Genomic DNA, 17529 nt, shown 5'->3' on the forward strand with positions numbered 1-17529 from the left:
TACAAAAACTGAGTCAGTCTTAATAGGTGCAGTATTTTACAAAACGCACATAAGGCAAGAAAAGTTGGAAGAAGACTGCATATATAGCTAAAAAAAAAGAAGAACTCATAGGAGCTAAAACAATAATAACAAATAATTTTCCATATGACTTCAAAACCATCCACTAGTGAAGCTAGGGCTCACTCAGTATCCCATGTATCGAGCACGGGTATGAAGGGATCATCGACATCCAACAGTTCTAGACCATTTAGACCATGTGCGGACTGTACGTGTTCGCCCGGTCTGCTGTCCAGACAAGGACGTAGAGCCTCTCTATTCCTAAGGAAGCTGGAAAATTCAAGGAGGTCGTCCAGCATGCTGCTCAATGACCCGAAGGGAGCTGGTGGGAGTAGCGCCGCAGGAAACGGGTCTGTCTACTCCTGTGACTCGCTGTGTGCTATTAATAGGGAGGTTAACACCACCGAGAGGCTGTTGAAATTGCGCCAAGAGATGAAAAAACACGATTTGTGTTGTTATATTGTGCCCAGCTGCGATGAGCACCAGTCAGAATATGTATCGTTGCGAGATCAGAGACGCGCTTTCATATCCGGGTTTTCCGGGTCTGCTGGTGTCGCTTGCATCACTAGGGATTTGCTAAATTTCAACGAGGACCATCCCGACGGGAAATCCATTCTGAGCACCGATGGTAGATACTTCAACCAAGCCAGACAAGAACTGGATTATAACTGGACACTTTTGAAACAGAATGAAGACCCGATTAGTTGGGAAGACTGGTGTATCAGGGAAGCATTGGAAATGGCCAAGGGACTTGGTAATAAAGATGAAACGGTGTTGAAAATAGGTATCGACCCTAAACTCATCACCTTTAACGAATATGTGTCGTTCAGTAGAATGATTGACACTAAATATAAAGCCAAGGGTAAAGTGGAGCTTGTGCCCGTGGATGAAAACTTGATCGACAGTATTTGGTCCGGTTTCGAAACCTTGCCCAAAAGACCTTGCAACGAATTACTGCTGTTGAGATATGAATTTCATGGTGAAGAATTTAAAGACAAAAAGCAAAAATTACTGGCAAAACTAAGTAATAAGTCTGGAAGTGCAACAGCTGCTCCTGCCAAGACTTTCATAGTCGTTGCGTTGGACGAAGTTTGCTGGTTGCTAAACCTGCGGGGATCCGACATTGACTATAATCCAGTTTTTTTCTCTTACGTGGCTATTAGCGAAGAGAAGACTATTCTCTTCACCAACAATTCTTTCAATGATGCTATATCGGAATACTTCAAAGAAAACGATATTGAAGTGAGGCCCTACGAGCAGATATGGCAGCATTTAACCAAGGTCACTGCCCAGGCCTCCTCCACGGACCACACATTTTTGATTCCTGACGGAGCATCGTGGCAGATGGTCCGTTGCCTAAACGTTCCAGAAGGAAATAGCCAAGCGACGAACAAGGCGGCCCCACCAAACTACCGCATGATTCACTCGCCCATCGATGTTTTGAAATCTATCAAAAACGATATCGAAATCAAAAACGCACACAAGGCGCAAGTCAAAGACGCAGTATGCTTGGTGCAGTATTTTGCGTGGCTGGAACAACAACTGGTGGTGCGCGAGGCGTTGATAGACGAATATCGTGCCGCGGAAAAACTGATCGAGATCAAAAAAACGCAAAGAAACTTCATGGGCAACTCATTCGAAACGATATCGTCCACGGGCAGTAATGCCGCCATCATACACTATTCTCCACCGGCGGACAACTCGTCTATGATTGACCCTACAAAGATGTATCTTTGCGACTCCGGTTCGCAGTTCCTGGAAGGAACAACAGACATAACAAGAACCATCCATCTAACCAAACCCACGCAAGAAGAGATGGACAACTACACGCTGGTTCTCAAGGGTGGGCTAGCCTTGGAGAGATTGGTGTTCCCTGAAGACACGGCCGGGTCCAGTATCGACGCCATTGCCAGACAGTTTCTATGGTCGCGTGGGCTGGACTACAAGCACGGCACGGGCCACGGCATCGGATCTTTTCTGAACGTCCACGAAGGACCCATGGGCATCGGGTCCCGGCCTCATCTGATGAACTTCCCCCTAAGAGCCGGAAACATCATAAGCAACGAGCCCGGGTACTACAAGGACGGCGAATACGGTATCAGAGTAGAAAGCGACATGCTGATCAAGAAAGCCTCGTCAAAGAGCAAGTTCCTCAAGTTCGAAAACATAACAGTAGTGCCATACTGTAGGAAACTGATCAACACCAAGCTACTAAGCGAGGAAGAAAAAACACACATCAACGAGTACCACTCGAGGATATGGAGAACGGTGGTGCATTTCCTGCAACCTCAAAGTATCTCATACAAGTGGCTGAAGAGAGAAACGAGCCCATTATGAGCCGGAGGCGAGCGAGGCAGAATATACAATCCAGGATTACTGTGCTTCCTCTACATAGTCTAGTGTTTTTTCTTTTTATTTAATCTTAATTCTAATTCTAGTAATAACAAAAAAAAAACAACAGTAAATAACCAAAGAGCGGAATTCTTCCATTTCTCTCGTTTACTATACGGTTGGAGGAAGGCGCTCTTAACCCCGAGCGGTTTTGGTGCTACAAACCGCCGCAGTGCAAAAGGAACGAAACGTAAACGACGATGCATGTGCGCCCCTTGACAGTCTTTAGCACACATTGATGTGTCCGTTGGGCAAGTCTTTATCCAGGGTCCTGTCCGGTGTCCTCTGTGGCGGCAAGCCCAAAACAACAATCATGTGGCTAGTTACTACACCAGATGCTGCCAAGATTGGACTACCTAGCCAAAGCACATAGTACAGGAGTCTAACTGACTCACTAACTAACTTCTTTAAGCTTGGCTGGTGTATCGTTGCCATTGTAGAGCCGAGATATCTCTCACCCAGTAGCCCCGGCACAGCGCACTAAACCCGTTGCGTATTGTGGCACAAAATAGGACCGGTGTTCCACGGAAGCGGGTGTGGAAACGGAAGCGGAAACGGAAGCGGAAGCGGATACGGATACGGATACGAAGACGGGGGCGGAGGCGGAGGCGGATGCGGAAGGGGAATCTTCGCAGGTTCCGTAACCGTCGCTATGAAACTGCCGCACAGCAAAGCCATTCCAGATTACCTGTCGTCCGTCCACAGAACTCTCCGTACCGAGCAATTTACTCTATAGGGAAACTCTCGTAGGAATTTCATAAACAAATAGGAAATGAAAATTTTAACGTTAAACAGTACTTTTTTTTCGATGTGTGCTAATTGTACCTGCGCATGTGCCCAGTATATAAAGGATACCCTATTCGGCTCAACCTGACTAATTTCTCTCTCTTTGCTCATGTTCTTGTGAGTTCTTGATTCAGGGGTGATTTGGTTTTCGGAAAAGAAAAGACCAATACACTGAAAACTGTTTCTTAGTTCATCTGTATCGAAGCCATAATAGCAAGAATAGAAGTTTTATCGGTTCAGTTCCTTTTCTTTTTTTTTGTTATCTGTAAAAAAAATATTAGAACAGCTAAGAAAGTAAATAGAGACCATGTCGGATCATTCCCGCATTTCCAACAAGGAAAACCATCTGATGCCAACGGATTCGTCAAGGAGCTCATCGAGCGCTACGCGCTCGGTCGGCACCACAGGTACCACTGGCGTTGAACCAGTGGATTTCACAGGTGAAGGAGCCAAGTACACCACGGCGACAGAAAATGACGTTGGTGCCACGGAGTCCGCTCTCCAAAGGACTACGACTATGAATTCCGCGGCAGAGTCAGATGTCAAGATCACCAGGAGACTGACCAAGATTCTAACGGGATCCGTCGACGAACCCGACCGTATAGAAGTTGATTATTCCCAATGTCCGCCCATGGGTGGTGAGAGACCTTACCCACCAACATTGCCAAATAGAGACCAGTTCGAAGTAACTTTCGATGGGCCCAACGATCCGCTACATCCGTTCAACTGGCCCATGAAGAAAAAAGTCCTGCTGTGTTTCGTTCTATGTTTGGATTGTATTGCTATTGCTATGTGTTCTTCCATCTTCGCCTCGGCCGTGCCACAAATCTGTGAGATTTACCACGTCATCCAAGTCGTTGCGATCCTCGGTGTCACTCTTTTCGTTCTTGGGTTTGCTGCGTCACCAATTGTTTATGCACCTCTTTCCGAACTATACGGTAGAAAGGGTGTTCTGGTGTTGTCTGCGTTTGGGTTTGCTCTTTTCCAGTTTGCTGTGGCTACCGCCGAGAATCTGCAAACCATTTTCATTTGTAGATTTTTTGGTGGTTTCATCGGTGCTGCCCCCATGGCTGTTGTCCCTGCCGCGTTTGCCGATATGTTCGACACTAACGTCAGAGGTAAGGCCATTGCCCTGTTTGCCCTAGGTGTGTTTGTGGGCCCTATTCTAGCTCCTGTTATGGGTTCTTATATTGCCCAAAGAACCACCTGGAGATGGTTGGAATACGTTGTCGGTTGTTTCGCTTCTGCTGTTTTCGTTATGATCGCACTGTTTTTCGAAGAAACTCATCACCCTACTATTTTGGTCAACAAAGCCAAGCAGATGAGAAAGCAAAGTAACAACTGGGGTATCCATGCTGCCCATGAAGACGTGGAATTGTCCATCAAGGATATCATCCAAAAAACCGTGACGAGACCTATTGTGATGCTTTTCGTGGAACCATTGTTACTATTCGTGACTATTTACAACTCGTTTGTCTACGGTATCCTGTATCTACTGTTGGAGGCGTACCCGATCGTGTTTGTAGAGGGTTACGGATTTACCGAAAACGGTGAATTGCCATATATCGCCTTGATTATCGGTATGGTGGTATGTGCTGCTTTTATCTGGTACATGGACAACGACTACTTGAAAAGGTGTAAAGCCAAGGGTGGCTTAGTCCCCGAGGCCAGATTGTACGCCATGATCATTGCAGGTACTATTTTCCCCATTGGTATCCTGTGGTTCTGTTGGACTGGTTATTATCCTCACAAGATCCATTGGATGGTCCCCACAGTAGGCGGTTCCTTCATCGGGTTTGGTCTGATGGGTATTTTCTTACCATGTCTGAACTATATCATCGAGTCGTACTTGCCTTTGGCCGCTTCTGCCGTCGCTGCAAACACTTTTATGAGATCCGGATTCGGTGCGTGCTTCCCGCTGTTTGCCGGGTACATGTTCCGTGGTATGGGTATTGGTTGGGCCGGTTTGTTACTAGGTCTATTTTCTGCTGCCATGATTCCCGTGCCTCTGCTGTTTTTGAAATACGGTGAAGCCATAAGAAGAAAGTCCAAATACGCTTACGCCTCTTAAGAGCAGGAAGCATAGATAACCATGTTCCTTCTACATTTGCATTTTTTTTAATATTTCTTCTTCCTCCACCTCACTCAAAGACTCGATATCCGCATAACATTATWGACACTACCCAGTGTGAGCTGGTATATAAACAAAATTAAAACTATCAACAAACAAACAAATACCCCCCCTCCGTACGCGCAAGAGTGCTCAGAGTCGCGATATCCTCTAATTTTTTTTCTTCCACCTTTCCTTTAAGACTCCTCGTACGCGGCTATGTTGAATGCAACCTCATAGTTACTAAATAAACACTAAATTAATAATTAATAACTCTTCTTTAACAAGAATACATGTATTGTTCTTATTATGGCCGATTCTCGGCGTAATGCGGGCCCTTTGCCGAAAACCGGGCCCGAGCCAATTAGTCATATTCTCAGCTCTGATTGGCTGGAGTGCCGGTTGCCCGACCCGGGACGTCGATGACTTCTTTATTTTCGATTTATAATTGACAGGGAATTTCAACGGGAAAAAGGAAGAAAGTTAAGACGTTTTTTGATTGATAAAGGAAAGGGAAAAGTAAAGGCAGAGCAAGGAGATGGATTCTTGTGAGGTTTGTTAATTGTCTACACAACTGAGAAACTACTATTTATTTATACTGATTTTGCCTATTTATTTATTCGCTGCCGTTTACAACTTTTAGCTGGTCTAAAGATTATTATTTCAAGCGAGTTACACAACACAACACAACACAACATAACATAACATAACAACGGTCGAACTAATAAACATAACACAATGATGAAGATAAGCAGCAGGAATTCTGTGCTGCTGGGGCAACGGTTCCTCTCAACAGGAGGTTCTTGGCGAGGCGGTGCGAACGGCACCATGACTGGCATGATGAACAACGTTCATCCTTTTAAATTAAGATTCATACCAAAGACGGCACCCACGGCCACAGAGGCGGCTTCTCCGGATGCCCAGCATTCGAGTAAGAAGGCTTTCAAGTTTATAGTCTCCAACAACGGCCCCACCAAGGAGGCCGCTAGAAGCTCGAAGTGGTCCAGCTATGCATTCCCCTCGGCCGAGACCATCAAATCGCATGAAGAGGCCGTTAGGAAGCAGAAACAAACCATCGATGAGCAAATGGCCGCTGCTGTTGCCAAGAACGACTGTGCGTGTACAGAAGCTCCAAAGAAAAGAAAAAGAACGCTAAGGCCTCGCAAGGCGCTCATAACGCTGAGCCCGAAGGCAATCAGGCATTTGAGGGGACTTCTGGCGCAGCCGGAACCTAAGCTGATCAGAGTGAGCGCTAGAAACCGTGGGTGTTCGGGATTAACCTACGATTTGCAGTACATCAGCGAGCCGGGGAAATTCGATGAGGTAGTTGAACAAGATGGCGTCAAGATCGTCATCGACTCGAAAGCCTTATTTAGCATAATTGGCAGTGAAATGGACTGGGTCGACGATAAGTTGGCCTCCAAATTCGTTTTCAAGAACCCGAACTCCAAAGGTACCTGTGGTTGTGGCGAAAGTTTCATGGTTTAGAGAGTCCGTCTCGGCCATCATTTCCAATCTATTTATTTATCCATTTATTTATTTTTATTTATTATACACCTATACTGAATCATTTGCCGTCCATGGCAACCAATAAAATGCTTCTTCGATGTTCTTTATGCTTCTATCATTGTTCTATATATGTATTTTGTGAATATATTTGCTAGAATTTTCTAGAACCTGTTACTAGAAGCTCGCACATTCCATAAGGGGCCGCGATTTTTTTTTCTTCACCTTTCAACAGGGGGCCATCTCAAAGATCTGCACAATATATCAGAGTAAAGACAAAAGAACGCAAAGTCATGCAGCGTACCAAATTATTATATAAGGCATTGTAATCTTACCTCAGTTCGTTTCTCATTGTCTTGGTGTTTCTTGCCTTTACTTACCTTATCTCAGTAACAACAACAAAAAAGTACTTAACTACACATATTATACAACAAACTTTTTTTAGTATGAACGACGAAACACAATTCACAGAAAGAGCCCTAACGATTTTGACATTGGCTCAAAAATTGGCTTCAGACCATCAACATCCTCAATTACAACCTATACATATTCTAGCCGCCTTCATTGAAACGCCTGAGGATGGATCTGTCCCATATCTCCAGAACCTGATTGAAAAGGGCCGTTACGACTATGATCTTTTCAAAAAAGTGGTTAATAGGAATTTGGTAAGGATTCCTCAACAGCAACCTGCACCTGCTGAGATAACTCCAAGTTACGCTCTGGGTAAAGTACTACAGGATGCCGCCAAGATTCAGAAACAACAGAAGGATTCATTCATAGCCCAAGACCATATATTATTTGCTCTTTTCAACGATTCATCTATTCAGCAAATCTTCAAGGAATCTCAAGTAGACATCGAGGCCATCAAGCAACAGGCTCTCGAACTTCGTGGTAATTCAAGAATTGACTCCCGTGGTGCTGATACAAACACTCCTTTGGAATACTTATCTAAATATGCCATTGACATGACCGAACAAGCCCGTCAAGGTAAACTGGATCCTGTCATTGGTCGTGAAGAAGAAATCAGAAGCACCATTAGAGTCCTAGCAAGAAGAATCAAGTCTAACCCATGTTTGATTGGTGAGCCAGGTATTGGTAAGACTGCTATCATTGAAGGTGTTGCTCAAAGAATCATTGATGATGATGTCCCCACGATTTTACAAAACGCAAAACTATTTAGTTTGGATTTGGCTGCTTTAACCGCAGGTGCCAAGTATAAAGGTGATTTTGAAGAAAGATTCAAGGGTGTGTTGAAGGAAATTGAAGAATCCAAGACTTTGATTGTTTTATTCATTGATGAAATTCATATGTTGATGGGTAACGGTAAAGATGATGCTGCTAACATCTTGAAGCCAGCTTTGTCCAGAGGTCAATTGAAAGTCATCGGTGCCACCACAAATAACGAATACAGATCCATTGTGGAAAAGGACGGTGCTTTTGAAAGAAGATTCCAAAAAATTGAAGTCGCTGAGCCAAGTGTAAGACAAACTGTGGCTATCTTGAGAGGTTTACAGCCAAAATATGAAATTCATCACGGTGTAAGAATCCTGGATAGTGCCTTAGTCACTGCGGCTCAATTGGCAAAACGTTACTTACCTTATAGAAGATTGCCAGATTCTGCTTTAGATTTAGTTGATATTTCTTGTGCAGGTGTTGCTGTCGCAAGAGATTCCAAACCAGAAGAATTAGACTCCAAAGAGCGTCAACTACAATTGATCCAGGTCGAAATTAAGGCTTTGGAAAGAGATGAAGATGCTGATTCTACCACAAAGGACAGATTAAAGTTGGCAAGACAAAAGGAGGCTTCTTTGCAGGAAGAACTGGAACCATTGAGACAACGTTATAACGAAGAAAAGCATGGTCATGAAGAATTAACCCAAGCTAAAAAGAAGTTGGATGAATTGGAAAATAAGGCCCTTGATGCTGAACGTAGATACGATACCGCCACTGCTGCTGATTTGAGATACTTTGCTATCCCAGACATTAAGAAGCAAATCGACAGGTTCGAACAACAAGTCGCTGAGGAAGAAACCCGTGCTGGTCCCAACTCTATGATTCAAAACGTAGTTAACTCAGATACCATTTCCGAAACAGCCGCAAGATTAACAGGTATCCCGGTAAAGAAGTTATCAGAATCCGAAAATGAAAAATTGATTCATATGGAACGTGACTTGTCTTCCGAAGTCGTGGGTCAAATGGATGCCATCAAAGCCGTCTCAAATGCCGTGAGATTATCTAGATCAGGTTTATCCAATCCAAGGCAACCTGCATCTTTCTTATTCTTAGGGTTGTCAGGTTCGGGTAAAACTGAGTTAGCCAAGAAGGTTGCTGGATTTTTGTTTAATGACGAAGATATGATGATTAGAGTCGACTGTTCTGAATTAAGCGAGAAATATGCAGTTTCAAAACTGTTAGGTACCACCGCAGGTTATGTTGGGTATGATGAGGGTGGGTTTTTAACCAACCAACTGCAATACAAGCCATACTCTGTTTTGTTATTCGATGAAGTGGAAAAAGCCCATCCAGATGTTCTAACTGTCATGTTACAGATGTTGGATGATGGTAGAATTACTTCCGGTCAAGGTAAGACAATTGATTGCTCTAATTGTATTATCATCATGACCTCTAATCTAGGTGCTGAATTCATCAATTCCCAACAAGGAGCCAAAATCCAAGATTCGACCAAAAATTTAGTCATGGGTGCTGTTAAACAACACTTCAGACCAGAATTTTTGAACAGAATTTCCAGTATTGTTGTTTTCAACAAACTTTCAAGAAAGGCTATCCATAAGATCGTGGATATTCGCTTGAAGGAAATTGAAGAGAGGTTTGAACAAAACGACAAACATTATAAATTGAACTTGACGCAGGAAGCCAAGGATTTCCTAGCCAGATATGGTTATTCCGATGATATGGGTGCACGTCCATTAAACAGATTGATTCAAAACGAAATTTTGAACAAGTTAGCTCTCAGAATCTTGAAGAATGAAATCAAAGATAAGGAAACAGTTAACGTTGTTTTGAAGAAGGGTAAATCCCGTGATGAAAATGTCTCTGGTGGAGCTGAGGAATGCTTGGAAGTCTTACCAAACCACGAGGCTACTACAAGTGCTGACACATTAAACTATGATGACAATGAAGACAGTATGGAAATCGATGATGAGCTAGATTAGGGTAAAAAACTTTAGCTCTTATGGGTCTTTTCTATATAAACGATATTAATTATAATACTTACACTAATAATATACAATAATAAAACGTGTTTGATTTGATTTTGAGATTAGTAAATTAAATAGGTCTCCTTTTATTTAAAATTCAATACAATGCTTGAAAACCATACGAAGTAAACAAATCATATAAAAATACGAGGTGTCTGATTATTTTTCATTACCGTAGTGGGGGAACTACTACACAAACACACAATTCTCATGCATTGACCAAACATAACGCTCGATTCAATGTTATTTTGGAACCATCGCAAGTTAAAACCAGGCGATTCTGGCGCATACTCGATTAGTGAAAATCGGTTGATATAGGAGATTTAGAATCTTGTTGAAATGAGCGGTATATATTAAATTGTATACGGTTTAAAACCGAAACGTGGACAAGCAGTAATGTCATATCATTACTGTTGGAACAAGATTCAACTATTGTCCATCTATTACTATTATATACGGTGCTAAAAGATGACATAAATTACAATACCAGTATGTTAAGAATCAAAGTTTCATCGAAATTAATGGAAGCTGAAGCGCAAGGATTGATATTGTAATAGGATCGATGAATGACAACATATAAAAAGAAGAACAGAATCATTTATAACATTATGCAAAATTACTGATTCCTTTTTGTGGATTCCCCAATCCAGGAGGAGAATCTCTAGTACAATCTATATACGTAATATTATAACATTAAGAAACAATGGAGTCCCAAAGATCATCGTACAGTTTTAGTGGTCAATAATTACTACTCTTAAATTGTTCCATAATGATACCGATAACCAAATCTGGTAGTAACTTCAGAGATCTATTACTTCAGAGATCAACTATGAGCCACCATATAAGGGGGGTGAGTTGCACCCAACACCTTATGATTTAGTACCGAACTATGCTCGTATCATCTGGTTTCATATATCAATCAGCGGGTGTCTTATATACACCTTTTTCATATATTCTAGGACAGAATTGTGTATTCGTTTATTACTAGTACATACTAAATTACTAATTCTCAATTAATCTCAACTGTCCTAAAGTTGAAAATACGAACCTTGGCTCTTCGAAGTCATTACACTTGGTCCATTTTAATTGTTGATAATTAATTAGTTTAGTAAGTTGTAATAATTAAGAATAAGCAGTTCTTTCTTATTATTATATAAGAGAGGTATATAAAACACACGCTGATTGGTTATATAAATCCTAATGGTTCAAATATGGTTTAGGCATTATTAATGAGTTATCAGTTATAGCTCATCTGCTTATATACTAATTCCTGATCAATTAATAGATCTTTAATCTTATCTTCATTAAGTATGTTTGTTTCAGATCAACATAATTAATATCATATTAAAGAATGTTCGAGATCGCTTATTTTGACATAAGGAATGTTATGTCCAAGATCACCTTATTCCAACATTAATAACGATGGCTACAAATATGACTATTGTGAACCGAAAAATTGCATTTTCTGGAATATGAAAACAAATTAGTTTGTAATTACTATAAAATAATCGGGCGTGTGGTCTAGTGGTATGATTCTCGCTTTGGGCATTCATCTGTTGTAACAGCAGAGGTGTAAAGCATGCGAGAGGCCCTGGGTTCAATTCCCAGCTCGCCCCATTATATTTTTCCTTTTTTTTTACCTCTGCAGCTTGCAAATATGTGATGGCTAAATATTTGTGATTACTTCTGATACCGAGCATGTAACAGTGCGCAACAGCTCTACCAGTTCTCTATTTGGACACCACAAAATGCCTTTGTTTTTTTCTTCATTCGCCCTCAAACGTCAGTGTCATATGCCTTTAAATTTCGATGCGATGATGCGCAGAGATTTTTTCTTGCAAATAGATGTAAACAGCTAAGCAACATGTATATAATTCAAAGAAATTAGTATTGAGGCATACTGGTTGCTGAATGGGGCGTTTAGGGTGCTTATCCTTAACCTTGTCCTCCTGCTTCAGAGAAGAAACGGCAGTGCGACATCTATTCAGGTCAAAATTCATTGTATGAGCCTGAAATACCGTGGAGGATGCCAGAAGGAGAGTCAAATATTGCCAAATTGTGTATCTTATAGCCCCACCAGCATCAGGAATTTTAGGCAGGACGATACTATAAGTTCGTCTATTGGACCTTAATACTGAATGATAGTTTTATATGAACGTCTCCATTCTATCACGTTGTTCTTAGTCATGCGTTTGCTACAAAAAACGAGTGGCTGCACGTGAGATAAGTGTTCAGCGTTCTAATCGTTAAAGTTTTGGTAATATAATGCAGTGGGCTTCCAAGAACGAAAGTGAAAGGTCCTTTTAAACATCATAAATCTTAATATCTTCATCAGCTACACTTTGGTGAGAAATGTTTGAGAACCTTATCATGTTGTCTAACATTTTTCTATTGCCATATAGACCGTCTATATAAAATCAGAGGTGAATCGCTTTGCAAGAAAACAAGAGACCCTTAGAGTTGGTGTATACGTACATTGGAAGTTTTTACTAGGCGCCGCTGTGTCTGAATGCAATACACCGACTTCAAAGGCTTGGAGCTCATCAAATACACGTCCGTTGACGTTAGGAATGTGTTGGTGCCTGTACGTAGCATCAAAGACCGCTGATGCTAAGGAGGAAGTCCGCTAGTTGAGTCTCTTTCTCGTACAGGCAAGGCAGATCACCACAACCATTTACGGATGGCCCCAGAACGCCCGAAAAGTAGATTTCACGATTGCGGACTATATTTACCTAATGTGTAGAACCTAATAGGCGTCGTGTCTTGGTGGAATTTATTGATGGCCTCTTCAACTTTGCATCCTTATTCATTAGACGCTTAAAAAAAGAAGATGACTAAACTAGCTGACATTTGGAATATCCTGGGATACAGCGGAGTGATGGATCAGGACTTAATTGCTGACGATGAAGGAAACTTCATAATGACAGTCACTGTGTTGCATGGTTCGTGAAAATTGAGCTACTGCCATATCTTTTTGAAGAAATCGAAGGATAGATTTATCACTAGCAGCGAATCGATCTTAATATCTACAAGAAGCATCAGAGCAGTGATCGGGTATACATCTTCTGGGCTAAAATCAGAAAGTTCATTTCTCACTGAGACTCACACCCCACTTTCAGCTTGCCCTTTCGGACATTAACCAACTAACCAATCCCTTCTTCTTTGTTCTTGCCATCATCCTCTAAACGATCTTCCCTTGTTCTTCAGCTCTAAGAGTGCAGGGGTTTTAGCACTACTTGGCAATAAGCCCATTTTATTGAAGGGAAGAGGTAGTACTATAGAACCGAATGTTCGTACAGTGAATTCTATTTTAAGATACAAAGCGTCCGGACCATACGACCATATGATGGTACAATGTTTCAATTTACGAAAGATAGCACTCCAGTCAAAGATACTGTCGTTTCAAGATGTGCTTGGGAAGAATTGTATGTTGAGTTCACCTGGTTATGAGCCGAAGAAACCCATAAAGTTTCGTAGACTGTGTTCCCTACATACCAGAAGGTACCGAGTTAACCATGCCTAAATTCTTCAATGCGGAGTTTTCTGAGGTATCCAAGATCGAGTAAAAATAGCGCCAACTGTTCTCCGGTATTGTGGATTGCACAATTGGCTTCGTATACAGCGTAAATTGTTCATTTTTCTGAATACGTATTCTTAGAAAGTACGAATCCCACAATAATTAATATCATGCAGGTCACTAATCTCGCAAAAACCAACCCCTTATTTGCCTAGCAACCGTTTAGCACATACCAACTAAGGCTATTTCGATGGTTTCTGAACGAAGGTCCGCGCCAAGTCTGTTTTTAGTCCTTATGTTAAGCCGAAAATTCAACACTCGCAGGCACACAAAGGGTTCTATAAGGAACCTCCCCTACATTAAACATTCTGTATTCTACGCATATGCTTGGCATCCGTAAGAATAGTAATACAGAAAACGTGCCTCCATATACGAAATCAACCAAAGGTACTTCGTTCAGGAACAAGGGGACTCTTATACTGGTAAGAAGTGTAAGACGTGAGATGGGAACCTTCAAGTTCGTTTACACAATAGTTGGTTGATCAAAGGTCGGAAGGAAATAAAAACTATAAATAGGGCAGTCTTGGTCAGCTATATTTGAGATTATGCCTTCACTCTTTTCTTTCCTACTAAGCTAATATCATCACTAAAACAACAACTCAACAACAAACAACTACAATGGTCAAATTAACTTCTATCGCTGCTGGTGTCGCCGCCATCGCTGCTGGTGCCGCCGCTACTGCCGCCACCACCACCCTAGCTCAATCCGACGAAAGAGTCAACTTGGTTGAATTAGGTGTCTACGTTTCTGATATCAGAGCTCATTTGGCCGAATACTACTCTTTCCAAGCCGCCCACCCAACTGAAACATACCCAGTTGAAGTTGCTGAAGCTGTTTTCGATTATGGTGATTTCACTACCATGTTGACCGGTATTGCTCCAGACCAAGTCACCAGAATGATCACTGGTGTCCCATGGTACTCCAGCAGATTGAGACCAGCCATCTCTAGTGCTTTATCCAGCGACGGTATCTACACTATTGCAAACTAGAGTGCTCCACCCTTACGAATAGAGTCCTATAAATATTAGGAGGTTTAACGAAAATATGAAAAAAAAACAATACAAAATAGACGAGAATATAGACGTATTTGAGAAATTTCAAAAAAAACAATTTTTAATAATACAAGGTTGATAGCAAATGATTATATATATATGCATATGTATAGATTATGAATATTATCGAGTTTTTATTATTAAATCGCCCTTCTTTTTCTCCCCCTTCTATACACGAGTGGCCACTAGTAACATCCATCCACTTCTTTTTTTACTGCCTGGATGATTGCTTGTTTTTGTCGTTGAAAGTATAGTAATATTATTGATTTTTTTATTATTATATTATTCTTTTCTTTATCATTTCTCTATATAAAATACTATTATATGATTTGGTTTATCGTAAAAATTTTTAAAAAATACAAAGGAAAGCAAAGTAAAAAATTTTCGGATATTTTACAAGGGCTAACACTAAGCTTAATCAACTTCTTCAACGGTTGGACCTTCAGCTTCTGGAGCTGGAGGAGCACCACCTGGGAAGCCACCTGGAGCAGCACCTTCTGGGGCACCACCAGCTTGGTACAACTTAGACATGATTGGGTTAGCAATTTCTTGCAATTCCTTCAATTGGTCATCGAATTCTTCCTTGGTAGCAGTGGTGTTGCTGTCTAACCAAGCAATGGTTTCTTCGGCCTTCTTGGAGACGGCGTCCTTGTCAGCTTGTTCCAATTTGTCACCGGATTCAGAAATGGTGTTCTTCAAAGAGTAAGCAATGGATTCCAATTGGTTCTTGGAAGCGATTCTTTCAGTTTCCTTTTCATCTTCTTCCTTGAACTTTTCAGCTTCAGAAACCATTCTTTCGATATCTTCCTTGGATAATCTACCCTTGTCGTTGGTGATGGTAATCTTACTAGACTTACCAGTACCCTTTTCAACAGCAGAGACGTTTAGGATACCGTTAGAGTCGACATCGAAAGTAACTTCGATTTGTGGGACACCTCTTGGAGCTGGTGGAATACCACTCAATTCGAACTTACCCAACAAGTTGTTGTCCTTCGTCTTGGCTCTTTCACCTTCAAAGACTTGAATCAAGACACCTGGTTGGTTGTCAGCGTAAGTAGAGAATGTTTCTGATTTCTTGGTTGGAATAGTGGAGTTTCTTGGAATCAACTTGGTCATGACACCACCAGCAGTTTCAATACCCAAGGATAATGGAGCAACATCCAACAACAATAGATCTTGAGTCTTAGAGGATTGATCACCAGTCAAGATAGCAGCTTGGACAGCGGCACCGTAAGCAACGGCTTCATCTGGGTTAATAGATCTGTTTGGTTCCTTACCGTTAAAGTAGTCGGTGACCAACTTTTGGACCTTTGGAATTCTAGTAGAACCACCAACCAAGACGATTTCGTCGACTTGTGATTTGTCCAACTTAGCATCTCTCAAGACCTTTTCGACTGGGTCCAAAGTAGATCTGAATAAGTCAGCACACAATTCTTCGAATCTGGCTCTGGTAATGGAGGTGTAGAAGTCAACACCTTCGAACAAGGAGTCGATTTCAACGGAAGTTTGAGCAGAAGAAGACAAAGTTCTCTTAGCTCTTTCACAAGCGGTTCTCAATCTTCTCAAAGCTCTTTGGTTGGTAGACAAGTCCTTCTTGTTCTTTCTCTTGAATTCTTGGATGAAATGGTTGACCAATCTGTTGTCGAAATCTTCACCACCCAAATGAGTGTCACCAGCGGTAGCCTTAACTTCGAAGATACCGTCTTCAATGGACAACAAAGAGACATCGAAAGTACCACCACCTAGATCGAAAATCAAGACGTGTTCTTCCTTACCCTTCTTGTCCAAACCGTAGGCAATGGCAGCGGCAGTTGGTTCGTTAATGATACGCAAGACGTTCAAACCAGCAATGGTACCAGCATCCTTGGTAGCTTGTCTTTGAGAATCGTTGAAGTAAGCTGGGACAGTGACAACGGCGTCATTGACCTTAGCACCCAAGTAAGATTCGGCGGTTTCCTTCATCTTACTCAAGATCATAGAAGAGATTTGTTCTGGGGTGAACTTCTTGGTTTCACCTTTGAACTCAACTTGAATTTGTGGCTTACCATCAACATCGATCAACTTGAATGGGAAGTGCTTCATGTCACCTTGGACTTCTGGGTCGCTGAAGTTTCTACCGATTAAACGCTTAGCATCGAAAACAGTGTTAGCTGGGTTCATAGCAGCTTGATTCTTAGCAGCATCACCAATCAATCTTTCAGTGTCAGTGAAACCGACGAAAGATGGGGTGGTTCTGTTACCTTGGTCATTGGCAATAATGTCAACACGATCGTTGGAGAAGTGTGCAACACAGGAGTAGGTAGTACCTAAATCAATACCGACAGCTTTAGACATTGTACAATAGTTCTGTATAAAATCTGTTTGATATACTATATCTTACCAGAAAATGAATAAGAGTAACCTAAAAAGAATTAATTACGATTCAACATTTTTTTGGGGAAAACCTAACCCAATTGCGGCTTATATATACAGCAAATCGTTCACACATTCCCATAGAGCTTACGAATGGAATTTCGTCAAAATCCTCGAAGCTTTTTTTCAAAGTCCTTCAATGGAATGTTCTAGAAAAAAAAATCTTCGAGAAGCGAGCCGGAAGAACATTTCGGAAAAAAAGGCTTCGGAAATACTCCTACTAAGGGCCCAAGAGGGTGGAAAGAATATGGTTAGTGGCTTGCAATCGATCCACACCTCCCCCGTAGGGGATTATGACGTTGGCAACTTTCGGTTGAGGGATAGAAAGGGGGAGAGACAGAGAAGCGACTTGAAATATTTCAGATACATAATTAAAAAAGTAAAAAAAAGTGGATGTTATACAAAGTAATTAGAAGGAA

At 41.6% G+C, this 17529-nt stretch overlaps 6 protein-coding genes and 1 non-coding gene across 7 annotated transcripts; 6 read left to right on the forward strand and 1 right to left on the reverse strand.

The window, feature by feature from the left end:
* Positions 1-144: 144 nt before the first annotated feature.
* FRA1 (aminopeptidase P) lies at positions 145-2394 on the forward strand (the record flags this gene model as incomplete). Its single annotated transcript, XM_018366568.1, has 1 exon — positions 145-2394. The coding sequence occupies one exon, from the start codon at positions 145-147 to the stop codon at positions 2392-2394; it is 2250 nt and encodes a 749-aa protein (XP_018220407.1).
* A 1147-nt stretch (positions 2395-3541) lies between these two features.
* Positions 3542-5305, forward strand: TPO1 (polyamine transporter TPO1; the record flags this gene model as incomplete). Its single annotated transcript, XM_018366569.1, has 1 exon — positions 3542-5305. One exon carries the CDS (start codon positions 3542-3544, stop codon positions 5303-5305), a length of 1764 nt encoding a protein of 587 aa, XP_018220408.1.
* A 777-nt stretch (positions 5306-6082) lies between these two features.
* ISA1 (Fe-binding Fe/S cluster assembly protein ISA1) lies at positions 6083-6832 on the forward strand (the record flags this gene model as incomplete). Its single annotated transcript, XM_018366570.1, has 1 exon — positions 6083-6832. One exon carries the CDS (start codon positions 6083-6085, stop codon positions 6830-6832), a length of 750 nt encoding a protein of 249 aa, XP_018220409.1.
* Positions 6833-7296: 464 nt separating this feature from the next.
* On the forward strand, positions 7297-10023 carry HSP104 (chaperone ATPase HSP104; the record flags this gene model as incomplete). The annotated part of the gene is made up of 1 exon (XM_018366571.1): positions 7297-10023. The coding sequence occupies one exon, from the start codon at positions 7297-7299 to the stop codon at positions 10021-10023; it is 2727 nt and encodes a 908-aa protein (XP_018220410.1).
* Positions 10024-11578: 1555 nt separating this feature from the next.
* On the forward strand, positions 11579-11684 carry DI49_3505. Its single transcript has 2 exons — positions 11579-11615; positions 11648-11684. It is a non-coding gene; the product is annotated as a tRNA-Pro (tRNA).
* A 2579-nt stretch (positions 11685-14263) lies between these two features.
* Positions 14264-14635, forward strand: PAU17 (seripauperin PAU17; the record flags this gene model as incomplete). The annotated part of the gene is made up of 1 exon (XM_018366572.1): positions 14264-14635. The coding sequence occupies one exon, from the start codon at positions 14264-14266 to the stop codon at positions 14633-14635; it is 372 nt and encodes a 123-aa protein (XP_018220411.1).
* Positions 14636-15112: 477 nt separating this feature from the next.
* SSA2 (Hsp70 family chaperone SSA2) lies at positions 15113-17032 on the reverse strand (the record flags this gene model as incomplete). The annotated part of the gene is made up of 1 exon (XM_018366573.1): positions 15113-17032. One exon carries the CDS (start codon positions 17030-17032, stop codon positions 15113-15115), a length of 1920 nt encoding a protein of 639 aa, XP_018220412.1.
* Positions 17033-17529: the final 497 nt, after the last annotated feature.

This window comes from Saccharomyces eubayanus, chromosome XII (genome assembly GCF_001298625.1).
Source record: "Saccharomyces eubayanus strain FM1318 chromosome XII, whole genome shotgun sequence".
Lineage (NCBI taxonomy): Eukaryota > Fungi > Ascomycota > Saccharomycetes > Saccharomycetales > Saccharomycetaceae > Saccharomyces > Saccharomyces eubayanus.